We start from the raw sequence: 27,618 nt of genomic DNA on the forward strand, positions 1-27,618 counted from the left end.
ATTGTAATTATCACCTGGGTAGCTAGAAGAATTACACTTGGAGGGAACAGTGACAAACTGTTTAAGATGAAATGTGAAGACATAAATATGTATATAGATTTATGAATGCATAAATACATATGTATGTGTATATATGTATAAATACACACACATACAACTAGAGCTAAAAAAGAGGTTAATACTAAAAGAAATGGGAAAAGAAACAAAACAGGGTTAATTGATGTATCACAAAGAAGCTCATGGTGGGGAGGGAGGGAGAACATCAATACAAGAGGTTGGAGATAGGAAATACTAAATTCTTATGTGTATTGAAATTGACTCAAAGAGAGAAGAACAATCAAATACATTGGGGCAGAAAATTGATTTGCGCCCTATAGGGAAACAGAAGGGTAACAAACGGACTGGTGGGGAGGGAAGCTGTATAAGGGAGGGAGAGTGTGGGAGGGTAGTTTAAAAAGACTGTAAAGAAAATAAGAAGGTAGGGGGTGTAGAAAGGGAAGAAAAATAAGGGTGGGAATTAGGTGGACTGATTAAAAACAAAACATTGGTATAGAAGGAAATAGAAGGAAAAAATAGAAGAAAAAGAAGAAAATAGAAGAAATAGAAGAAAATAGAAGAAAAAAATAGAAGAAATAGAAGGAAATAGAAAAGAAAGAAGAAAAGGCAAGACTAGGAGTGGAAATCAAAATGTTGAGAAATACACTGGAAATACAATATGGTAATCATAAATCTGAATGTGAATGGAATGAACCCACCCATAAAAATTTTACTGAATTAGGAAAAAACCATAACAAAGTTCATTTGGAAGAACAAAAGATCAAGGATATCCAGGGAAATCATGAGAAAAAAAATGCGAAGAAAGGAAGCCTTGCAGTCCCAGATCTCAAACGATAGTATAAAGCAGGGGTCATCAAAACAATTTGGAACTGGCTAAGAGACAGAAAGGAGGATCAGTGGAATAGACTTGGATAAGTGATCTCAGCAAGACAGTCTATGATAAGCCCAAAGATCCCAGTTTTTTTAACCAAAAGCCACTATTTGATAAAAACTGCTGGAAAAATTGGAAGACAGTAGATTAGGTTTCCATCAATATCTGTAACCATGAAAAATGTGGTTTGCCAAGACTGTGAATTGCCAAAACTGTAAAGATTTCAACTAAACTGTAAAGATAATTTTTAGTGTCTTGATATAAAATCTAAAATTAACTGGTTGCCATGGGAAAATTCCCAAATATGAAAATACCCAAGTCCGCTGGATTTAATGGAGATTTTAATTAATACAAATGAAGGAATTAAGGGAAGGAGAGAGAGAGAAAAAAAAGAGAAAATAGTAGAAAGAGCCTAGGCCAAATGGCCTAGGCCTGAGCCTAAGGGAGAGCGAGTCAGTCTTTATCACTCACCACAAGATTGTCTCAAGCAAGCTCCAGTCCTCCACTGAGCTCCTAAACCTCCAATTCAATTTCCAAACTGAACTGCCTCCAAACTGAACTGAATTCTCCTTTCAAAGAAATTTTCTCTTATGTCACCTCCCCTAAATTTTCACATTTAACAATCACAGTAGACACTTTTTCCCAGGACTGCTCATTCTTAGTTCTCATATTCTTTGGTTCTCAACTTCTCTGGTTAGATAAAAACTTCACACCTCTTTTTGTTAAGCTTTCCTTTTGTAAGTTGCTTGACCTTTTAGGGACTAATTTAACCTTTATAGGTAGTTAGCATCTTTTTGTATTAGATCTAAAAATAGACCTAGCTTAAGGTACTAGCTTTTCTATAAGTATGAGTTAGGGACTTTTCATTGTTCAGTAAGGAGTTTGCAACTTTATCTCCTCCTAAGGCACTGTCTGAGTAGGGTGGAGTAATTTTAAAAGTTCTCAATACATTCCTGACCAAGTACCTCCTTTGTTAAAAATGAGGAATAGTTTAAACAAATCTTCTAAGGTAGAGTCTGAGTAGTTTTAAGATTCACAAATCTCATACCCTACACCAAGATAAACACAGAACGGGTGAATGACCTGAATATAAAGAAGGAAACTATAAGCAAATTAGGTGAACACAGAAGAGTATATTTGTCAGATCTTTGGGAAAGGAAAGACTTTAAAACCAAGCAAGAGCTAGAAAAAAATCACAAAATATAAAATCAATAATTTTGATTACATCAAATTAAAAAGGTTTTGTACAAACAAAACCAATGCAACCAAAGTTAGAAGGGAAATAAGAAACTGGGAAACAATCTTCATGACAAAAACCTCTGAAAAAGGTCTAATTATTCAAATTATTCAAAGAGCTAAATCAATTGTACAAAAAATCAAGCCATACTCCAATTGATAAATGGGCAAGGGACATAAATAGGCAATTTTCAGTCAAAAAAAATTAAAACTATTAATAAGCACATGGAAAAGTGTTCTAAATCTCTTATAATCAGAGATGCAAATCAAAACAACTCTGAGGTATCACCTCACACCTAGCAGATTGGCTAACATGACAGCAAAGGAAAGTAATGAATGCTGGAGGGGATGTGGCAAAGTTGGGACATCAATGCATTGCTGGTGGAGTTATGAATTGATCCAACCATTCTGGAGGGAAATTTGGAACTATGCCCAAAGGGCGCTAAGAGACTGTCTGTCCTTTGATCCAGACATAGCACTGCTGCGTTTGTACCCCAAAGAGATAATAAGGAAAAAGACTTGTACAAGAATATTCATAACTGTGCTCTCTGTGGTGGCAAATAATTGGCAAATGAGGGGATACCCTTCAATTGGGGAATGGCTGAACAAATTGTGGTATTTGTTGGTGATGGAATACTATTGTATTCAAAGGAATAATAAAGTGGTGGAATTCCATGCGGACTGGAAAAACTTCCAGGAATTGATACAGATAGAATGAGAGGAGTAAAACCAGAAATACATTGTTCACAGAGACTGATACACTGTGGTACAATCCAATGTAATGGACTTCTCCATTAGTGGCAAAGCACTGAACAACTTGGAGTGATCTATGAGAAAAAACACTATCCACATTCAGAGGAAAAACTGTGGGAGTAGAAACACAGAAGAAAAACAACTGCTTGAATACATGGGTCAAGGGTATATGCCTGGGGATTTAGACTCTAAATGAGCATCCTAATGCAAAGACCAACAACATGGAAATAGGTTCTGATCAAGGACACATGTAATACCCAATGAAATTGTATGTCGGCTATGGAAAGGGTGGATGGAGGAGGGGAGAGAAGGAAATAATATGATTCTTGTAAACAAGATAAAAGAACAGTATAGGGGCAGCTAGGTGGCTCAGGATATTGAGAGGTCCTGGATTCAAATCAGTTCTCAGACACTTCCTAGTTGTGTGACCCTAGGCAAGTCATTTGGCTCCCATTTCTTAGCTCTTAGTGCTCCTCTGCCTTGGAACCAATACTTAAGTTTTGATTCCAAGACAGAAGGTAATGATTAAAAAAAAAAGAATTATATAATCTTTGGAATAGATAGGTGGCCCAGGGAATCAAGAGTCAAGCCCAGAGATGTAAGATCCTGGGTTCGAATTTAACCTCGGATATTTCCTTGATGTATGACCCTGGATGAGTCATTTAATTCTTTTGCCTAGCCCTTACCACTCTTCATCCTTAAAACCAATGTACAGTATTGATGTAATCTAACATGAAAGGTAAGGGTTTGGGTTTGTTTGTTTTTTTAAAGAACAGTGGGACTTTATGGGAATAGATAGTCACAGAGACAGGAATTGAAGGGTTTTGTAAGTAACAGAAAGGCTAGTTTGGCTGATTCCCAGAGTTGGGGGCAAGTCAGGGAGTGTGGTCAAATAAGGCTAGAATGATAGGTTAAGACAAGGTTGTAAGCCTTTTAAAAAAGGTAACCAAAAAGCTTATATTTTCTCCTAGAAGCAAAATCAAACCACTGGAATTGGGCGAGTTGGTAAGTCAAATGGTCAGATTAAAGAAAATTATTTTGGCAGTAATCCATGGGTAGTAGAGTGGGAAGAGACTTGAGCCAAAGGGACCAATTTGGAAGCCATTGTGATAATCTAGGTGAGAGGTAATGAAGGATTGAACTAAAAAAGACCCCAATGCTAGGGAAGTAAAGGCAGAAAAGGAAAACTCATGCGATGCGATACATGGTAAGAGAGAGTAAGAAATCAGAGTTAATGCCCAGATTACAAATCTGAAACACTATCTTCACCTTTGACTATCTGTCACCTTTGACAGAGATAGGGAAATGTGGAAGGTTTAGAGGAGAGAGTTCAGTTTTAGGCATGTGGAGTTTGAAGTGTCTCCTCAATATCCAAAATTTGAAAGATGTCCTCAACTCAGGGGAAAGTCTGGAGCTAGAGGGATTAACCTGGGAGTTAGTTAAAGCTCAGGTCAACCAATACACCTTATTAATCATCTCTTGATCCCCAAGAAGTTAGTGTCTCCTCCCTAAAATGTCATGTAATCGCTGTGTATGTATTTTGGGTGCACGTGTTGAAGAACATGCACTGGGACATGAAGGAAAGGATGGACTTCAAACTCAACTAGAAGAAGGTAGAGAGAAAAGTTGATTCAAGTAATGGAAATTATATCAGGATGAGAAAAAACAAATGGGATAACAATTCATTGCGCCTTAAAGAAACATCTCTTTCCCACTTTTTTCTTAGCATTCCTCTGAATCTGACTTCCTTAGATTGAGGGAAGAGAGAATGTTTCCATATTCTCTTATCCTTGTTAAAAGATGAATAAGAGAAAGAGGTAGGCATAGCTGGAAGTAAGGTAATATTATTAGTAAATCACGGGTGAAATCTAAGCCAGTTTTAAAGCTAAGACCAAGGTTTCAGTTTTCATAATCAATCCAGGCAAATGGAAATCTTCTTGCTTAACCCCTCAGTGATTTAGGAGAGGCAGCCTATTCTATAAGGCAAGACCCCACTAAGCTCCCTGTTTCATTTAGAGTAGTCTTTACACTTGGCACAAGTCCACAGGATAGCAAACACACATGTGGATGTCAGGGAGTAAAACCAATGCCAAGATGTAGGTGTTATCTGTCAGTACCTAAGCCTACCCAATTCTTCCCCATCCTGGCATCTAATTATTTGTCTCTTTGGTCCTGAGGGGAATTTTTCATATGAAAGCCCTCTGGATTGGCAGATCAAATGGTCCAGTCCCGAATTTTCCTTACAAATGGCATTTTTGGGAGTTCTAGGAAGAGAGGTGATACTTTAAAAGTGAGGTGAGAAAGGAAGACAGAATAAAGGATGAATAAGCATTAGATACTGAGATCATTCCTTAGGAGGAAAGAGTTTCCTTTTCCCATCTCAGAAGAAATGGGATGCTTCACACATCATTGTGGGTGTTTCTGGTTGGTTTGTTTTTTAAAAGACTATCAACAGTATCATCTGGATCAAATTGCTTATCATCTCTGGGAGGGTGGAGGGAAAGACAAAATTTGAATCTTAAAACTTTGAAAAATCTAAGTTTAAAATTGTTATTATATGTAATTGGGAAAATAAAATATTTTTTACAGAAATTTTAAAAGATTGTATCAACACTTCAGCCTCGAAATCTAGGAACCCAATGGAATGAATTACTTGTTATCCAGCTAAGACAAACTTTGGAAGTCTGAACCACAGCAGGTAATAACTGTTTTCTATCCTTGAGACAACTTTCTTGGCTTCTCAATATTTCTTTGTGTAAAATGAGATCAAATATATTGCTAATAACATTGAATATTTTTGAGCTTCAAACATTGTATTATTAGTGGTAAGAAGGTTGAGAATGTCTTTCATCATGCTATATGGTAACTTTGATTTATTAAAAAGTATCCCATAGACATTTCAAGTCTAGGACTGAAGATATGAGTTAATAATTTATATGATGTCTATCTACTATATTAGGAACTATGCTAAGGGTTTTCTTTCTTTTTGTTTTCTTTTTTTAAACCAATACTATCTCATTAAATCCTCACAATGACCCTGCATGGTTAAGTGTTATTGTTATCCCCATTTTACCTCTTGAGAAAACTAAGTGAAGCAGTCGATGGTGAAGTTACTTGCCCACTAGTTAGTGTCTAAGGCTGCATTTGAATGAGCTCTTTTTAAACTGGGTTTGGAGAAAAAGATTTTAAAGCCCTCACTCACTAGAGAGCTACTTTGGTCATAAATCTTCACCAAGTATACACAAACTTAGCAGAGAATGGCAGAAACTATGCATGCAGGATAGACAAACAAGTCTTATTTTCATTTCTTTTTATCTAGCCAAGGACAGAGTTGGTTGCTACAGGTAAGATCTTATTCATTCTAATGTAGTAAGGGGCACAATAAGGAATGCAAGCCTCAGAGGACCTAACATCAATTCCAAGATTCCAAGATGTTAAACAAATTCCCTCATGGGCCTGAGCCTCTGTTTACTGGTCTGTAAAATGAAGGAGCTGGACTAGAGAATTTCTGAGGTCTTCTCTAAACCTAACCTGATCATCTTACTATCCTATAAAAAGACATTTAAATTTAAGACACCGGGGTAAGGAGCTTAACCACTAAAGATTCAAGTGGCACTCAAGGTTTTACATTATTTACAAAAGGGAAGTGAAGAGCAGGCAGGAGTGGGGGGGGTGGGGAGGACAGCACAATGGAGAATTAGGAAGCTCAGGGGTTTACAATATAGTATCATTTTTCTAGTCATACCTATGATTTGGGTCTAAATCTTTTAAAATATTTTTATTACTATTTGCTTTGTTATTCTACCCTCTGTTATCTACTATGATAATAGCCTGAAAAAACCCTGTGGTTCTACAGGCTAGGCCAGTGGAAAGCAAACTCCTGTCATTTTCAGTTAGAAGTTTCTTTAAAAATCCTTACCTTGTGTCTCAGAATTAATACTAAGAATTGGCTCTAAGACAGAAGAGCAATAAGGGGCAAGAAAATGAGGTTAAGTGACTTGCCTAGGATCACACAGCTAGGAAGTATCCAAGGCTAGATTTGAACCCAGGACCTCTAGGCCTGGCCCTCTATCCACTAAGCCACCTAGCTGCTCCCATGCTATACTCTTAATATTGGTTGAAGTGAGCAATAATTCAGCATGTCATACAAATGCCTAGAATTCCTGCTATTGGAGAAACTAAAGCTGGTGGATTGTTTGAGTATGAGACTTCTGAGTTGCAGTCAGACAAAAGCCAGTTGGGAGTCTACACTAAATTTAATATTAATACGATAGGTCTTAGGGAACAAAACTATAAGGCTATCTAAGGGGGACAAACCTGGTCATAGTAGAAATGGAATAGAAACTTCCATATTGGTCAGCCGTGGGGTTGGACCCATGGGTGGCCACTATACTTCCAGAATGAGAAAAACAGGAAACCCAGTTTAAAAAAAAAAAAGATGGATGAATGAATGGAGAGACAAAGACAGACAGGTAAGTAGATAGATGAGTATGTATTTAATAGAAATGAGGGGAGGGAGGGGGGAGGGAGGGAGGGAGAGAGAGAGAGAGAGAGAGAGAGAGAGAGAGAGAGAGAGAGAGAGAGAGAGAGAGAGAGCAAGAAACCAGGGAGGGAGGGAGGGAAGAAGGGAGGAAGGGAGGAAGGGAGGAAGGGAGGGAGGGAGGGAATGAGAGAGGGAGGGAGCGAGGGAGGGAGGGAGCGAGGGAGGGAGGGAGGAAGCGAGGGAGGGAGAAAGAGGGAGAGATGAAGGAAAACAAATTAATGAAATTAATAAAATCCTATTGCTCTCAGTTGTCTCAACACCTAATGTCCTGATGCACAGTTAAGTGTTACAGAATGAAGGGTTGGCTACACACACACACACACACACACACACACACACACACACACACACACACCCCTCTCAGTGGTAACTTGCATTATTAATCCCACATAACTTAACTCTGGAATGTGTTTAAACAGTAAAAATGTGGAGTAACTGCCCAAAGAACTGGAGGCCTACATTAAAGGACAATGAGTAACCCCAACCAAGCAACTTATCTCTTACTTTGCAGCTGGGTCCACTCTGTGAGAAATAAGGAAATGTTGCACATATACCAGCTGGCAGGGTAGAAACAACACCACTCAGTCATTCCAAAAGATCCTATCTCCCCTGCCATTTGACCTTTAGCATCTTGTTTAATTGCATTTTATCTGTCTTTGAAAATATGGCCTAATTGTCACTCCGCACCACACAAATTGATTTTGTTGTATCTGACAAAGAAAGGGGCTTTGTATCACCTAAGTGACGGCTTTCAGCCCTGTCTCTAGAGTACAGCTACATATGCTGAAATGTTAGGCAAATTCTGGCGCTGTTTCTCCTGAATGTAAAGACTACAGAGTTTCTCAGAAAGGAAAAACCAACTGGGAAATACCAACTATGCCCCACTCCATTGCAATTACATGATTCTTTGCCAGCATCTAGAGCCTAGCACACAGTAGGTGCTTCAAAAATGTTTTGGGATGACTTACTTCCTTAAAAGTTGTAAAATAATCAAATTTGGGACTGGATTTGAAGTTGGAGGATCCAGGTTCAAATTCCAAATATTATTTACAGACTAGGTGACTTTACAAAAGACACCAACTACCTGGGCTTCAGTTTTCTCATCTACAAGATGAAGATGCCAACTTTTTACCTTGGGTTTTGGAAAATTTACCTAACAACATATTAGGACAACAGATGTTGAGACAACTTAAAGCAACAATATGTTATTAATTCCACTAATTCATTTAAGTATCTCTTATCTAGCTTTCTCTGTCTCTATTAAATACATACCTATCCATATGCCTCCCTACCTAGGTAGGTACAAAATGAAGGTGTTAGACCAGATGGCTCTAAATGTAGATCTTATAAGTCAAGAAAGAATATATTTCAAGCATTAAGGGATATCATCGCTTCATAAGCAGCTATGTGGCACACTGGATGGAGCATAGGTCTGGAGTCAGGAAGATCTGAGTTCAAATCCAGTTTCCGAGAGTGTGTGACCCTGAACAAGTCACTTAATCTCAGTTTGCTTCAGTTTCCTCAACTGTAAAGTGGGTATAATAATAGCACTTTACCTTCAAGAGTTGTTGTATCAAATGAGATAATATTTGTAAAAAATAGGGGCAGGTATATAACATAGTGGATAAAAAGTCAGGCCTAGAGTTAAGAGGACCTGGGTTCAAACCTGGCCTCAGATGCTTCCTCACTGTGTGACCTTAGGCAAGTCACTTAACTCCAAACTGCCTAGCCCTTACCACTCTTCTGTCTTTTAAATAATAATAATTTAGCATACTGCCTCACACATAGAAGATACTATATGAATGTCTATTCCCTTCCTTTTCCTCCAGTGTTTCAAATGATGAAAATAATGATCTACAGTTATCCATTTTACAAGTTTTCACATAGCTTTCAACAAAACTATTATTGTACCTTAAAGCAAGACCAGCTAGAAGACAACATCCCCAACACGGAGATATCATTTTGACCTTTGTGAGTTCCTAAACCTCGCTAATTGGTTGGTTCTTCATATATGCGCCCAACTATAAGGCAATCACTGTACAGGAGACAAATGCCCCTGCATTGTAGAGAGAAGACTAACTTGGACACAAAGTAATTCTGTGACCTTTGGTAAGAAATTTTTGCCTCTATTTTCCTCATCTGTAAAATTATGGTATTGCATGAGATCTTTTCTAATGACCCTTCTCATTTGCAAATCCCATGATTCTGTAAAAATTAAATTTAGTATCTAGTATTAAAAGTATTATATTTAAAAGGTTTATTAAGGATTATTAGAAATCAAGGATACAAAATAATAAACCACAGGCCTAGGACTGATTAGCCCATTCACAGTTTACTTACTACATCTTTCAATGGCTGAGTAGAGGAAGAGAGCCAGTTAAATACTCATTGTGATCTCGCCCAGGTGGAAACTCAGGGGAGATTATAGGGAATTCTGGAAAATACCAAGGACTTCTTGGGATTGAAGTCTAGGGTTCAAAACTCCATTTTACAATTCCTGCAACATAGTTTCTCAATATAACAATTAGCACAAGATCTATTTTTGAAAGTTAAGGATAAAAGGAAGGCCTCAGATTAAAGGGTCTTGTTTTTATTTTTACCAATAGTATACTTTTCTTTTAAAAAAAAATCCTTAGATTAGATTAGATCCTTAAATCGTTTCTGCAGCAATTCCATGACCCATGAACACATTCTCAGATGAGACTATGAAGTGTCACCCCTTCCTTGTGTGGTGCCCTCTTACCTGGCCACAGAGTAGCGGCTGACATTGAACAGTGAAGCACAGAGGAGTTCCATTTCTGCACGTGTATTTAGAACACTGGCTCAGCTGCCATTCCTCACCATCCAAAAGCAAACGACCATCCAAGGAACAGGGTTCTAGAAAACACAAGCATCATTCCTACCCATTTCCCCCTTATTCATGCAATTATTCTATTAACTACAATGCCTACAGTTCAAATAGCACAACGCAAAAACAATGTCCTACTTACCTAACTTCTTTCCCTTAATGTTCCCAGAATATTAATATTTCATATATGGTGGAGGAAAAAGTTTCTAAAGCACTAAGAATTTGAAAAAATTTATTACAAAATTCAAAACTCTCCATTATTTTCAGAAGTATTGTTCCCTTCAGTGTCTCTCTCCCTAAGCCAGCAAACAATCATTTTCAGGGCATGGAACTGGAAGAGACAGCATATGAGAACTGCAAATCTACTTTCTGGGCATCTTCTCAAGTTCATGCGAAGAGGCTGTGAAGAGCTAGGTTCTTTTACAAAGCAAAAATCTGGGACCTGGGATTGTAAGGAAAATGAGTGTGGATTTCCAAAATCAGGTCTATTTTCAAAAAAGAAAGAAGATTAGCTGGAAGGTCTAAGAAGACTAAGGCAGAAGGGAAGAAATCTCATCAGAGGAAATAAACAGAGCATGGGAGTGCAAAAGATAGACCTAAATCCTATGTCAGACTCTGCTATTCCATTGCTGGATGCCTCATTATGGTTAATTCCTCCATGAAAGAAATAAGAACACAAGGGTAAATGGGACACATACATTCTATGTCATGTATATATTCTGTCATGTCTTAAAGAAAGAAGCTGTGAAATCAAGGCACCAGGATCAAAAAGTCATCTAGGAGCACTACCTGCCTCAGTGGATTGAAAGACAGGCCCAGAGATGGGAGGTCCTGGGAATAAATCTGGGCTTGGATACTTCCCAGCTATGTGACCCTGAACAAGTCACTTAATCCCCACTGACTACCCTTTACCACTTTTATACTTTGAAACTGATACAAAGTACTAATTCTAAGACAGAAGATGAGGGTTACTTTTTTTAAATTAAGCTATCTAAACAGAGAATGGTTACAGTCCAGAGGTTTGATTTATTTGGAGCCATTAGGGCCTTAACAGAAGATATGCCTTTTAACTCTCATTATCTCTTTTTTTAATAATAGTTAATCCATTTAATTGATAGGAATTAACCTCATGACTTCCATAGGAATTCTGAATGAAAAAAATATGACAGTTATTCATATTTCGTATCTGAAAAGTAAGCATAAGATAAAGACATATATTTCTTCAAATATTTGCAAGTATTTATTTAACTAGTGTTCTGTATCGACTGTAGGAAAACAATGACAGGAGGATCAAACCTGCCCATGCCCTATTTTTGCATGGTTATTGATTCTCATTATCTCTGAAGAAAGAATGTTCAGGAAGTCAGTACAATGGGAGAGAATTAGTTAAGGAATTGTTTAGTTGCACATTGGTTCCAGGGATGATCCAGAAAAACTCATCATAAAATAAGACAATAAAAGAAGAAAAAAGCTCACTAATCCAACCTGTTGCTTAATGAAGTTCCCCAAAGAGATACTTACTGCCAGATCCCACACATTTTGGACAGCAGGCATTTTCAGGGATGGATTCCAGTTCGTGGGACCCACATGAAAGATGTGGGCATGGCTTAGGGGTGCATCTAACTTCTCCATGACTGCAAGAACAGATGGTGCATGGAGCAGCTGTCCACTCTGTCCCATGCTGCATGAAATGAAAAAAAGAGAGAAAATTTAGTCTGTCCAAGATTATCAATTTTAAGCAAACCAACAACCAACCAATACCCCTCCTTGAGTTACTTAATGGTTCAATTTATGTATCTTCTTCTGGAAAAGTTGAACTCATTAAGCTTGCTCATTGGAACTAGAGAAATCAACAGAAATTCCAAAAACAGATATTAAAAATAATTCACCTCTTCTCTTTGTAATTAATAATAGGTTTCTGAAGATCTTCCATTTCCTTTTATCTTAATTATTAGAAAATATTATTCATTTTAACATTTTTAGGCACTTGCTGAATGTAAAGCACTATGATTTTTCTGTAATACTAAGTCCTCCTGACATAAAGAATGTATTTGCTTTTGCAATAGACTTTTCCTTAGGGGAAGCATATTTCCTAGAAGTAGAAGCCTGGGCAAATCATAAAAACTCCCTCAAACCCAATAAGAAGAAAGACAGACAGACAGACAGACAGACAAACACACACACACACACACACACACACACACAGAGAGAGAGAGAGAGAGAGAGAGAGAGAGAGAGAGAGAGAGAGAGAGAGAGAGAGAGCAAGAAACCAGGGAGGGAGGGAGGGAGGGAGGGAGGGAGGGAGGGAGGAAGGAAGGAAGGAAGGAAGGGAGGGAGGGAGGGAGGGAGGGAGGGAGGGAGGGAGGGAGGGAGGGAGGGAGGAAGGAAGGAAGGAAGGAAGGAAGGAAGGAAGGAAGGAAGGAAGGAAGGAAGGAAGGAAGGAAGGAAGGAAGGAAGGAAGGAAGGAAGGAAGGAAGGAAGGAAGGAAGGAAGGAAGGAAGGAAGGAAGGAAGGAAGGAAGGAAGGAAGGAAGGAAGGAAGGAAGGAAGGAAGGAAGGAAGGAAGGAAGGAAGGAAGGAAGGAAGGAACCTTTTAGAGATCACATGCCCAAACTGCAAACCAAGCCTTCCGTGAACCCCCCCCACCCCCACCTCCATTACCATAGAAAGTGAAAGGAGGAAGACTTTGCATTGGTCTGCTGGACAGAGGGGCAGGACATGCAAAAAACATCCTCAGACATGATGGGGAGGGGGAACAGAGCAGCCACATATTCATCCCTCCTAATTGACTCTTTCCTTTCCTGGCTGTACTCCTGATTCTATGGACTTCCTCTACCATGCCATGGAAACATCTTCACCATTGAAGTTCTCCACCCCTACTCTTCTCACACTAAAAATACCCTCCATTGTTGTGGCTTCTTCCTCTATTGCCAGAACTCCCAGGTCAGTCATGTTTTCACTACTCTCTCTCCAGGTTGTACTTATGACTATTCACCTTTTATCTACCATGTCCCAACATGAGTACCTTCTTTTCCTTTCTTTCTACCTCAGTACCAATTCCCTCTTTTGAGGTTTCTTCTTTACCCCCATTAGAAAGTAAGCGAGGGCGGGGGGGAAGGGGGGGAAGAAGGGGGCAGCTAGATATCTAAGTGGATTGACAGCCAGGACTAGATATAGGTGCAAATCTAGCCTCAGACACTTCCCAACTGTGGGACCCTGGACAAGTCACTTAACCCCATTGCCTAGCCCTTACCAGTCTTCTGCCTTGCAACCAATACACACTATTGATTCCAAGATGGAAGGTAACGGGTTAAAGGTAAGGTAGAGGGTTTAAAAAAAGAAAGTAATTAAGCTAGGAATCCCATATCAGAAAAAGAAATTGAACAAACCATCAAAGAACTCCCTAAAAAATAATCCCCAGGGCCAAATGGATTTACAAGTGAATTCTATCAAACATTTAAAGAAAAACTAATCCCAATACTATACAAACTATTAGACATAATAAGCAAAGAGGGAGTTCTACCAAATTCCTTTTATGACACAAATATGGTACTGATCCCAAAGCCAGGAAGACCAAAAACAGAGAAAGAAAACTACAGACCAATCTCCTTAATGAACATAGATGCAAAAACTCTTAAACAGGATACTAGCAAAAAGAGTCCAGCAAGTGATCAAAAGGATAATTCACTATGATCAGGTGGGATTCATACTAGGAATGGAAGGATTGTTCAATATTAGGAAAACCATCCACATAATTGACCATATCCACAACCAAACAAACAGAAATCACATAATTTTCATGTAACCATGGGAAAATATTTGAAATTAATAAATTAAATTAAAATTTTAAATTAAAAAAAGAAATTACATAATTATCTCAATAGACACAGAAAAAGCCTTTGACAAAATACAACACCCATAACTATCAAAAACACTAGAAAGAATCGGAATAGAAGGTCCTTTCCTAAAAATAATAAAAAGGATATATCTAAAGCCATCAGCAAATATCATCTGCAATGGGGATAAATTAGAAGTCTTCTTAATAAGATCAGGAATGAAACAAGGATGCCCATTATTACCTCTATTATTAACATTGTACTAGAAACATTAGTAGTAACAATCAAAGGAAAAAAATGAAGTTATTAAAATAGGCAACAAGGAAATCACTCTTTGCAGATGATATGATGGTCTAACTTAAAGAATACTAAAGAATTAACTAAAAAACTGGTGGAAATAACAATTTTAGCAAAGTTGCAGAATACAAAATAAACCCACACAAATCATAAGCATTTCTATATATCTCCAACACATCTCAGCAGCAAGATTTAGAAAGAGAAATTCCATTTAAAATCATCCTAGACAATATAAAATTCTTAGGAATCTATCTGCAAAGACAAACACAGGAACTATATGAACACAACTTCAAAACACTTTCCACACAATTAAAACTAGATCTAAACAATTGGAACAAAATTGGTTGCTCATGGGTAGGATGAGTTAACATCATAAAAATGAAAATCTTACTCAAATTAGTATACATATTTAGTGCCATAGCTATGAAACTATCAAGAAACATTTTTATTGAATTAAAAAAAATTATAACAAAGTTCATTTAAGATCAAGAATATCAAGGAAGGGGGCAGCTAGTAGCTCAGTGGATTGAGAGTCAGGCCTAGAGACAGAAGATTCTGGGTTCAAATCTGACCTTAGACACTTCTCAGCTGTGTGACCTTGGGGAAGTCACTTAACCCCCATTGCCTAGCCTTTGTCACTCTTCTGACTTGGAACCAATACACAGTATTGATTCCAATTTGGAAGGTGAGGGTTTTAAAAAAATAATAATATCAAGGGAAATAATTTAAAAAATGTGAAGGATGGGGGTCTTGCAAGTACCAGATCTTAAACTTTACTATAAAGCAGTGGTCATCAAAAAAATATGGTACTGGCTAAGAGACAGAAGGGAGAATCAGTGGAATGGACTTGAGGTAAATGACCACAGCAAGATAGTGTAAGATAATCCCATGGATTCCAGCTTTTGGGACAAAAACTGCTGAGAAAATTGGAAAACGGTATGGGAGAAATTAGGTTTAAAGCAACACCTCACACCCTACATCAAGATAAATTCAGAATGGGTGAATGACTTAAATATAATGAAAGAAACAATAAGTAAATTAGATGAACATGGAATAGTTTACCTGTCTGATCTATGGGAAAGGAAAGATTTTAAGACCAAGCTAGAGATACAAAATATTACAAAATATAAAATGAATAATTTTGATTACATTAAATTTAAAAGGCTTTGTACAAAAAATACCAGTGCAACTAAAATTAGGGGGAAAGCAACAAACTTGGGAAAAATCTTCAAAACAAAGTCCTCTCACAAAAGTCTAATTACTTAATTTTTTTTTACCATTTAATAACTAGCTCTTTTATTTCTTATTTCTTTTTTTTAATATATTTTATTTGATCATTTCCAAGCATTATTCATTAAAGACATAGATCATTTTCTTTTCCTCCCCCACACCCCCGATGGCCGACGCGTAAATCCACTGGGCATTACGTGTTTTCTTGATTTGAACCCATTGCTTTGTTGATAATATTTGCATTAGAGTGTTCATTTAGAGTCTCTCCTCTGTCATGTCCCCTCAACTGCTGTATTCAGGCAGTTGCTTTTCCTCGGTGTTTCCACTCCCATAGTTTATCCTTTGCTTATGAATAGTGTTTTTTTCTCCTAGATCCCTGCAAATTGTTCAGGGACATTACACCGCCATTAATGAAGAAGTCCATTACGTTCGATTATACCACAGTGTATTAGTCTCTGTGTACAATGGTATCCTGGTTCTGCTCCTCTTGCTCTGCATCACTTCCTGGAGGTTGTTCCAGTCTCCATGGAACTCCTCCACTTTATTATTCCTTTTAGCACAATAGCATTCCATCACCAACATATACCATAATTTGCTCAGCCATTCCCCAATTGATGGGCATCCCCTCGTTTTCCAGTTTTTGGCCACCACAAACAGCGCAGCTATGAATATTTTTGTACAAGTCGTTTTGTCCATTATCTCTTTGGGGTACATACCCAGCACTGCTAAGGCTGGATCAAAGGGTAGATATTCTTTTGTCGCCCTTTGGGCATAGTTCCAAATTGCCCTCCAGAATGGTTGGATCAGTTCACAACTCCACCAGCAATGAATTAATGTGCCTACTTTGCCACATCCCCTCCAGCATTCATTACTTTCCATAACTGTCATGTTAGCCAATCTGCTAGGTGTGAGGTGATACCTCAGAGTTGTTTTTATTTGCATCTCTCTGATTATAAGAAATTTAGAACACTTCTTCATGTGCTTGTTAATACTTTTGATTTCTTTATCTGAGAACTGCCTACCCATGTCCCTTGCCCATTTATCAATTGGAGAATGGCTTGATTTTTTGTACAATTGATTTAGCTCATTATAAATATGAGTAATTAAACCTTTGTCAGAGGTTTCTATGAAGATTTTTTCCCAATTTGTTGTTTCCCTTCTGATTTTAGTTACATTTGGTTTTGTTTGTACAAAAGCTTTTTAGTTTGATATAGTCAAAATTATTTATTTTACATTTTGTGATTCTTTCTATGTCTTGCTTGGTTTTAAAGCCTTTCCCCTCCCAAAGGTCTGACATGTATATTATTCTATGTTTACCCAATTTACTTATGGTTTCCTTCTTTATGTTTAAGTCACTCACCCATTTTGAATTTATCTTGGTGTAGGGTGTGAGGTGTTGATCTATTGCTAGTCTCTCCCACACTGTATTCCAATTTTCCCAGCAATTTTTATCGAATAGTGGATTTTTGTCCCAAAAGCTGGGATCTTTGGGTTTATCGTATACTGTCTTGCTGAGGTCGCTTTCCCCCAGTCTATTCCACTGATCTTCCTTTCTGTTTCTTAGCCAGTATCAAATTGTTTTGATGACTGCTGCTTTGTAATATAGTTTAAGGTCAGGGACTGCAAGGCCCCCATCATATGTGGTTTTTTTTTTCATTATTTCCCTCGATATCCTTGATCTTTTGTTCTTCCAAATGAACTTTGTTATGGTTTTTTTCTAAATCAGTGAAGAAGTATTTTGGTAGTTCAATGGGTATGGCACTAAATAGATATATGTGTTTGGGTAGGATGGTCATTTTTATTATATTGGCTCGTCCTACCCATGAGCAGTTAATGTTCTTCCAATTGTTCAGATCTAGTTTTAGTTGTGTGGAAAGTGTTTTGTAGTTGTGTTCATATAGTTCCTGTGTTTGTCTCGGGAGATAGATTCCTAAGTATTTTATTTTGTCTAAGGTGATTTTGAATGGGATTTCTCTTTCTAGTTCTTGCTGCTGAGCTGTGTTGGAGATATATAGAAAAGCTGATGATTTATGTGGGTTTATTTTGTATCCTGCAACTTTGCTAAAGTTGTTGATTATTTCAATTATGTTTTTGGTTGAATCTCTAGGATTCTTTAAGTAGACCATCATGTCATCTGCAAAGAGCGATAATTTGGTCTCCTCCTTGCCTATTTTGATGCCTTCAATTTCTTTTTCTTCTCTAATTGCTACTGCTAGTGTTTCTAGTACAACGTCAAATAGTAGAGGTGATAATGGGCATCCTTGTTTCACTCCTGATCTTATTGGGAATGCATCTAGTTTATCCCCATTGCAGATGATATTAGCTGATGGTTTTAGATATATACTGTTTATTATTTTTAGGAATGACCCTTCTATTCCTATGCTTTCTAGTGTTTTTAATAGGAATGGGTGTTGTATTTTATCAAATGCTTTTTCTGAATCTATTGAGATAATCATGTGGTTCTTGCTGGTTTGCTTGTTGATGTGGTCAATTATGTGGATGGTTTTCCTAATGTTGAACCAGCCCTGCATCCCTGGTATAAATCCTACTTGATCATGGTGGATGACCCTTCTGATCACTTGCTGGAGTCTTTTTGCTAGTATCCTATTTAAGATTTTTGCATCTATATTCATTAGGGAAATTGGCCTATAGTTTTCTTTCTCTGTTTTTGACCTGCCTGGTTTTGGAATCAGTACCATGTTTGTGTCGTAAAAGGAGTTTGGTAGAACTCTCTCTTTGCTTATTATGTCAAATAGTTTGTATAGTATTGGGATTAACTGTTCTCTGAATGTTTGATAGAATTCACTGGTGAATCCATCAGGCCCTGGGGATTTTTTCTTAGGAAGTTAGTTGATGTCTTGTTGGATTTTATTTTTTGATATGGGATTATTTAAGAATTCTATTTCCTCTTCTGTTAGTCTAGGCAGTTTGTATTTTTGTATATATTCATCCATTTCTCCTAAATTGGTGTATTTGTTGCCATATAATTGGGCAAAGTAATTTCTAATGATTGCCTTAATTTCCTCTTCATCGGAGGTGCTGTCCCCCTTTTCATCTTTAATGCTGTTAATTTGCTTTTCTTCCTTCCTTTTTTTAATTAGATTGACCAGTACTTCGTCTATTTTGTTTGTTTTTCAAAGTACCAGCTTCTTGTCTCATTTATTAAATCAATAGCTCTATCACTTTGAATTTTATTAATTTCTCCCTTAATTTTTAGGATTTCTAGTTTGGTTTTCTACTGGGGGTTTTTAACTTGATCGTTTTTGAGTTTTTTCATTTGCATTTCCAATTGATTGATCTCTGCTCTCCCTAGTTTGTTGATATATGCACTCAGGGATATGAATTTACCTCTGATCACCGCTTTGGCTGCATCCCAAAAGGTTTGAAAGGATGTCTCTCCATTGTCATTTTCCTTGATGAAATTGTTAATTGTTTCTATGATTTCTTCTCTAACTAAATGATTTTGCAGTATCATATTGTTTAATTTCCAATTCATTTTTGATTTGGTTTTCCATGTACCATTACTGACCATTATTTTTATTGCCTTGTGATCTGAAAAGGCTGCATTTATTATTTCTGCTTTTCTGCATTTGTGTGCCATATTTCTGTGATCTAATGTATGGTCAATCTTTGTGAATGTGCCATGTGGTACTGAGAAGAAGGTATATTCCTTTTTATCCCTATTTATTTTTCTCCATATGTCTATTAATTCTGATTTTTCTAAGATTTCATTCACTTCTTTTACCTCTCATTTATTTTTTGATTTGATTCATCTAAATTTGATAATGGTTGGTTTAAGTCTCCCACTAATATGGTTTTACTGTCTACTTCTTCCATCAATTCTCCTAGTTTCTCCATTAGAAATTTGGTTGCTATATTATTTGGTGCATACATGTTGATTAATGATATTTCCTCATTGTCTAGAGTCCTTTTTAACAAAATATACAAATAAATACAAAAAATAAACAAATAATAAATAAACAAAAAATAAACAAAAAAATAAACAAAATAACAAAATATAATTACCTTCCCTATCCCTTTTGATCAGGTCTATTTTTGCTTTGGCTTTATCAGATATCCTGCCTTCTTTCTATCAGTTGAGGCCCAGAAGGTCTTACTCCTTCCTTTAATTCTGACCTCGTGGGTGTCAACCCGCCTCATGTGTGTTTCTTGAAGACAACATATGGTAGGGTTTTGGATTCTAATCCATTCAGCTATTCGTCTACGTTTTATGGGTGAGTTCATCCCATTCACGTTCAAAGTTATGATTGTCATTTGTGGACTCCCTGGCATTTTGATATCCTTCCCTAATTCTAACCTTTTCTTCTTCGGCTCTACCTTTATGTCCAGTGATTTACTTTGAATCAGTCCCCCTTGTCCCCTCCCTTGATATGTTTCCCTTTTTAGTCCCTCCCTTTTTGTTCCCTCCCCCTCCCCCCTCTCTTTCCCTCCCTTTTTGTTCTCCCTCTCCCCCACCCCCCCCCTTGGTTTTCCCTTCTCCCTACCCTTGTTGGGTAAGATAGAATTCAAGATCCCAATGGATCTGGATGTTTTTCCCTCTCATAGTTGATTTCCCTGAGATTAAGGTTTAAGTAAAAAAAAAAACCCTCTCTTTCTCTCCTACTTATAGGAGTTTTCTTCCCCTCCCCTTCCCATGTGAATCTTTGTGTGAGAAAGATTATTCTATTTGGTCTTTCTTTTCCCCCTATTTACACATTACATTTTCCCCACCTGTTAGTATACATAGATTGATATAAATGTAGTCCTTATAGAAGAGAGTTTGAATAAAAGAAGAAGATAACATTTTTCTCCTTTTCCCTTTCCTTCATATTTACCTTTTCAGGTAGTCCAAGCTCTTTGATTTTCGATATGGAACTTTCCACAGAGCTCTGGTCTTTTCATTGCAAAAGCTTGGAAATCTTCTATTTTGTTGAATGCCCATTCTTTCCCTTGGAAGTATATAGTCAGTTTTGCTGGATAGCTGATTCTTGGTTGAAGACCCAGCTCTCTTGCCTTTCTGAATGAAGATCATGTTCCATGCCTTATGATCATTCAGAGTAGAAATTGTAAGGTCTTGTGTGACCCTGATTGGCATTCCTTTATATCTAAATTGTCTTTTCTGGCTTCCTGTAGGATTTTTTCTTTTGTTTGAGAGCTTTGGAATTTGTCAATTACATTCCTGGGAGTTGTCTTTTGGGGGTTTAGTGTAGAGGGTGTTCTGTGAGCTCTGTCAGTGGCTGTATTGCCCCATTGTTCTAGAACCTCTGGGCAATTTTCTTTGATTATATCTTTTATCACGATGTTGAGTTTGCTGTTTATTTCTGGCTTTTCTGCAAGTCCAATCATTCTTAAATTATCTCTTCTCACTCTATTTTCCAAATCTGTCACATCAGTGAGATATTTTATGTTCTCTTCTAATTTCTTGGTCTCTTGGCTTTGCTTTATTAGTTCTTGCTTTAAAGCCTGGTTTTCCTTTTCAGTTTCATCACACCAGTTTTGTAGATGCATGAATTTCTTTTGCATTATTTCCCACTTTTCCTCCCAGAAGGCTTCCATCTTTTTGGTCATTTCTGATTCAAATTCTTTATGAGTTTGTGGAGAGTTTCCATTTCCTTTGGAAGGTTTTGGAGCATTTTCTTGTGCATCGCCTTCTATCTCCTCTGTATTTTGTATTTTGGTTCCATAGAATGTGTCCAAAGTCGCCCCTTTCTTCTTATTTTTCTTGGGATTTTGGGGCTTCTGTGCTTCTGTGGAGTTTGCCATCTCTGAATGGGGAGGATTAGCTTTTCTTATCTCTGTCTGGTGTTCAGAGGCTTTAGTCCTGGGCAGATTGTCGGTTCTATGAGCTTTCCCTGGGTTAAATTGAGTATGGGCAATGACTTTCACTAGAACTGGAATGGAAGGGTTGGACTAGGGGGCCACACTCTCCCCCGGTTCTCTCTGCTTCCCTGCTGCTAAGGTGCCCACTCGACTGGACTGGGTTGGGTTGCTTTCCGGAAGTTGCCTTCAGAATAGCTGGCCGTGAGGCTGTCTGGCCCGCCCTGAGGGTTGCTGTTGTTTCAGACGACCCTGCTCTCTGCGGGGGGAGCTCCGAGGGCAGTGACTTTCACTGGGACTCAGATAGAAGGCCCTGAGGGTTGCTGTTGTTTCAGAGGACCCTGCTCTCTGAGCGGGGCGGGGCTGCGGCTTCCCAGAGCCTTGGACTCTGCGCTCCTACCCCTTACGTCCAAGTGATCTCGGGTTCTGGCTTTTGAGGGGGGCCGTACCTTTTGATCCAGGTCCAGGTCCAGGAGGAGGGTTCCCAGGGTCTATGCTGTTGAGCGTTTTGAATTTAGGCACCTTAGGAGCTTATAGTTTGAGATTGGTCGGGAAGGGTTTTCTGGAGATCTGAACTTTACCTTTCTCTAAGCCGCCATCTTAACCGGAAGTCTACTTAAATTTATAATGAGCTAAATCAATTGGACAAAAAAATCAAGCCATTCTCAAATTGATAAATGGGCAAAGGACATGAATAGGCAGTTTTCAGATAAAGAAATCAAAACTATCAATAAGCACATTGAACACATGAAAAAGTGTTCTAAATCTCTTATAATTAGAGAAATGCAAATCAAAACAACTCTGAGGTACCACCTCACACCAACAGATTGGCTAATATGACAACAAAGGAAAGTAATAAATGTTGGAGGGGATATGGCAAAATTTGGACATTAATTCATTGCTTGTGGAGTTGTGAATTGATAAAAAACCATTCTGGACGGCAATTTGGAACTATGCCCAAAGGGTGCTAAAGTGTAAAAATAGACTCGAATCCAGGACTTCAATCCCCACAATTCCTTGCTCCACTTCCCCAAAATGCTTTGTAATCTCACTGAATTCTCACGTGGGCCAAGATCGAGAAGGTATTTAACCTGATTGCAAAGGCTTTTGGGTCTCTTTTTGGACTTCTGTTTTGGGGCAGACACGTCTCTTTAATGATGTGAGGAAACAATCACTCTAGTGCAAATATTAATAATATGGAAATAGGTCCTGATCAATGACACGTGTAAAACCCAGTGGAACTACTCATTGGCTACAGGAGGGAGTTAGGAGGAGAAGAGGGAAAAGAATGTGAATAATGTAACCATGGGAAAAGATTTCAAATTAATTAAATAAATTATCATTTTTAAAAAGTAAGTGGGGGAGGGGGGTAGGCAGAGGAGCAAGATGACACCTTAGTAGCAACAAAAGCTGAACCTGCTTTGAGAATTCTCCCAAGAAAATAAGCTCCTTGAGGGCAAGAGCTATATTTGTTTCTATTTATATTTCGATTCCCCACTCTAAGCACAGTGATTGGCACACAGTAGGTATTTAACAAATACTTGTCTCATGGAAGGCAGATCAAAAAATACTATTTTATGCTTTAGGTTTTTTGTTGCTTATTTATGGGGTTTTGGCTTGATGTAAATATTCTCTTACAACAATGACCAATATAGAATATGCCTGATATGAAAATAGACATATAATTGAATAAAACTGCTTACCAAATGTGGGATGGGGTAAGGAAAGGAGGGTGGGAGGGAAATAATTTGGATCATATAACTTCAGAAAGTGTTATGTTGAAAATTGTTATTACATATAATTGGTAAAATAAAATATCCTAAATAAATAAATGTGTGACTCAATAGTATCTTTCTTTTTTAATAATATTTTATTTTTCTGCAATTACATGTTAAAACATTTTTTAACATTGTGTTTTTTAATTTTGAATTCCAAATTCTTTCTTTTCTTTCTTCTCACCCTCCCTGCTTCCCTCTCATCCTTCTCTTCTCACAAGACAGTAAGCAATTTGATAAAGATGTTACATGTGCAATCACATAGAACATTTTCCCAAATCAATCATTTTATGGAAGAGATCTTAAACAAAAAAAGAAGTCAATCACTTCCTTCTTTTAAGCTACTCTATATGCCTTTTTCATTTTTTTTATTCTGACTTAATAAAAAAGTAAACTTTTCCTTACATTTTGTAGAAGATTGTACATGAAACTATACATCTCTATCATTTGTAGCTCACCCTGCTTTTTAAGTATATAATAATTTAGATTATTATAAATCTGCAAAAATTGACAGAGATCCAACAGGGGTTTCTCTCCTACCATAAAGATTTGTAATTATTTGCAAAATAATTAAAAGAGGAATTTCATGCAAAATATACCTTCTACAGAGAATGATACTTTGTGGTCATAACCAGATACAAGCAAAATTCTTGGATTTAAAAGTAACATTTTGAAAATTTAATGACAAGACACAGTTATTAAATAAATAAAAATCTTATAAGTAACAAAAAGTAACATACAGCAAATGGCAAAGATAACACCATAACTTGGTCCTAATCAGCATTATTTGACAATAATAGCTTTAATGAATTACAACAAAACCCCACCTTTAAGTCAGATGCATCCATGAAGATAATCATTAGGTCATTTGGTGAAAAAGTGATAAATTCATTCTATCAGAAAATGTTTGCTGAGTAAGTTTACAGTAATGTTAGCAAATGACCATGGGTGCCCTGTGACAGTGGAAAGTGGTATACCCAGTGGATAAGAAAACGGTTTCCAGGATGGGCAAGAACCAAGGACTACTTCTAGGGCCTAACGTACTACACAGACATCAATAGGTCATAGAGGCTCTTTGTCAATGACCTTTCACATGTACTTTTATTTTCTTTATCTAATTTATAAGCTCTCTATTTTTTAAATTTTGATTTAATTTTTAAAAAACAAATCAAATGAGCTTTTCCGTATACATTATAGAATAAAATAAGATTGTACATGAAACTATAAATCTCTATCATGTAGAGTTTGCTTTCCTGTTATATATAATTATTGTAAGGGGTAAATTTTGGGTGTTTTGATGGAATATATTATACTAGTGGTCACCAGGGATTAATTCAATCCCAATGAAAATACTCAAGTCAGTTTGGGAATTTTATGGTGGTTTAATTAATAGAGAGGGAAGGAAAGAAGAAGAAGAGAGAGAGAGAAAGGCGTATAAGATTTCTCTGGCCTAACCTAATCCAAGGGAAGTTCAGAGAACTCAGCCACAAGGCCTCCTCAGAAAATTTAATCTAGCTCGGCTTCCAGCCACGAGGCCTCCTCTGAGATGAGGGGTCTCCTAGGAGGATAGCGTTTTAAGAGGTAAAGGAAAAAAGGAATCAGCCAAATCACTCACCCAGGTTGCTCAGGGAAGATGCCTCACCTAACCAACACTACAGAGCTTCTCCCAGTTACCTCACTGGCAAGCCACAAGGCACCAAACCGCCAGGATGCCCAGTAAGCTACCACAAGCCACACCAGCCAGATCCACCTCTCCATGAAAAGAGCCAGAGCCAATCTCCTCAAAAAGAGGCCAGAGAGAGGAAGCAATGCAAAATATATAGACTCTTTTTTACATTACTTCCTGCGTCTCACATGTACCAATGGTAGCTTAAGATTGACTTAGGACAGCCCAGGGGGTCTGTCAGTTGTTTCTTATTTGTCACTTGCTAGCACATGTCTGTCATAGGTCATCCTCCTCAACACTTAATCCTTAAGTAGGGGTATAGACATTCTTGTTTGTTAGGATTTGAAAAACTAATCAGGACATAGCAAATCTAAAATTCACATTATAATAAATCAAAATTTATTATGTGATAATATATAATAAATATGCAAATAATAAATTGAACATATAACTTTTGAAGTCCTTACTTTTATTTTATTCCTTCTAGACTTCTTTCCCTTTTCTTCTATATTTTTGGCGAAGACCACCCCACTTTCTTCCTTCCCCTCATCTCCCACCTCTGCAAGTCCTTTCTCAGTCACATAAGTCTCTGATACTATCTTTTATAATCAACTTTCTGTGTGATTATTTGATAATATGTGAAAGCCAAATTGTGCCCAATTCATGTCACTTTAAGGGATCAGATTTTTCTGAGTCTATGGTATTCCATAATGTACAGTCACATAGCATCACCAGAAGAATATTGTCAAGAAGTCAGCTCACATTTATCAAGAGCTTAATATGTACCAGTCACTAGAATACACCAGCTCTCAAGTTGCTTGCAATCAACTTGGGAGACAGCACGCAAATAACTGTGAACATCCATGATATAGATAGGATATATTGGAGGCTTTCTCAAAAGGAAAGCACTAAGACCAGACAGACCAGGAAAAGTTTGCAGAAGGTAAGATTTTAGCTAAGCCTTAAAGGAAGCAGGGAGAAAGAGGGGGATGAAGAGGGATTGAGCTCCAGGTATGTGGGACAGCCAGAGAAAATGCATTCTAAAGGGATAAGAAGTGGGGAGGATTAAAATACTTTAAGACAAATAAAACTTAACTTGGAAAAGGTGAAAGTAATGATAATATACAGATAGAAACAATGGAAGAAGGGATAAGGCATTCCCAAGTATATATTGTCATCTGTATTTTTTTTATATTCAAATTTTCATTGTTAAAGGGAAAGAGGTGGGAACTGGACTTTTGATTACATTGATAAAGAGAACTTCTAGGTGAAGAAATTCCCTCTACCAATTTAAGAGGGGATCTTCTTTGCAACTTTAGAGAGTTGCATAGAACACTGAGAGGCATACTGCGTGATTAAGTGACTTGCCCAGGGTCTCAGCACCAATATTTGTCATATTAATTTCTATGGTATAAATTGGTCTGGTATTGTTTGGCCTCAAATTGTGCTTTTTTAGAATCAATTAATGACCATAGGTAAGGTATGTTTTTTTTTTTTTATTAATTCCCTAAAATTTAAGACTATTGCAGGCAAATACCTTAGCATTTCACTTCATTAAAAGGCTAAGGATTTCTTGTAAAAAATAATTATAGTCATTTGTAAACCATTTGTAATTCATACTAACTTTCATCCAAAGAGATCATGAAAATTAATTACAATGGCAAATTGTTGGCAATTAACTGTCAGTCACAAGGAAACTCAAGAGACATAACTCTAAACAGTATTTTCCCTACACAATAAGCCTCAGAATTATGAAAAATGAGTGCATTCCACAGGGAAAAGGTACTGTTTAATGTCAAAAGTATAGCAAAGATGATGTTTGGAAGCCCACACAGAGATGGTCACTAAGCCAGGATCCACTGAAAGCACTGATATTAACTGTGCATGTGACCTTGAGACATCTAAACTCCTGCCCAGCTTTGTACTTTGCCCTTTACAGGATCACACATGTCCTTCACAGTGGTTCTAAGAATACAAGATAGTTACTATGTCATCTTGGATCCATTCACACCCCTTCCCTCCACCCCCCAAATACAGAGCTTTCCCTGGATAAAAGCAACTGTAGCTAAACAATGTTCATCTCTATAGAGACTGCATAAGCTGAGTTAGCTCTTGGAATATATCTAAAGGAAAGATAAAAATATTTGTATCACTTACTGGTATTGAGAAAAAATAACTTTCTTTGACTAATTCCTTACAATTAGAAAGTTACTTATCAAGAATATTAATGAGGACCAAAGGGTTTTAAAAGAATAATCCAGCCATACTATTGCTGGGATTGTACCCCAAAGAGATAATAAGGAAAAATACTCGTACAAAAATATTCATAGCCACACTCCTTGCTTTGGCAAAGAATTGGAAAATGAGGAGGTGTTCCTTGATTGGGAAATGGCTGAACAAATTGTGATATATGTTGGTGATGGAATACTATTGTGCTAAAGGGAATAATGAACTGGAGGAATTCCATGTGAACTAGAAAGACCTCCAGGAAAGAGAGAAAGAGAGAGAAAGAGAGAGAAAGAGAGAGAAAGAGAGAGAAAGAGAGAGAAAGAGAGAGAAAGAGAGAGAGAAAGAGAGAAAGAGAGAAAGAGAGAAAGAGAGAAAGAGAGGAAGAGAGGAAGAGAGGAAGAGAGAAGAAGAGAGGAAGAAAGAAAGAAAGAAAGAAAGAAAGAAAGAAAGAAAGAAAGAAA

The 27,618-nt window shown here is 37.3% G+C and overlaps 1 protein-coding gene across 4 annotated transcripts in view; it reads right to left on the reverse strand.

The window, feature by feature from the left end:
- FRAS1 (Fraser extracellular matrix complex subunit 1) overlaps positions 1–27,618 on the reverse strand; it is a 637,413-nt gene that overhangs the window by 414,445 nt on the left and 195,350 nt on the right. For all 4 annotated transcript variants that reach the window (XM_056803248.1, XM_016423079.2, XM_007495970.3 and 1 more), the window contains exons 5-6: positions 11,830–11,989; positions 10,204–10,337 (exon numbers count right to left, since the gene is read on the reverse strand). In XM_056803248.1, the coding sequence (XP_056659226.1) occupies positions 10,204–10,337; positions 11,830–11,989 (294 nt within the window). The remainder of the gene's footprint in view (positions 1–10,203; positions 10,338–11,829; positions 11,990–27,618) is intronic.

Source organism: Monodelphis domestica, chromosome 6 (assembly GCF_027887165.1).
Source record: "Monodelphis domestica isolate mMonDom1 chromosome 6, mMonDom1.pri, whole genome shotgun sequence".
Taxonomy (NCBI): Eukaryota; Metazoa; Chordata; class Mammalia; order Didelphimorphia; family Didelphidae; genus Monodelphis; species Monodelphis domestica.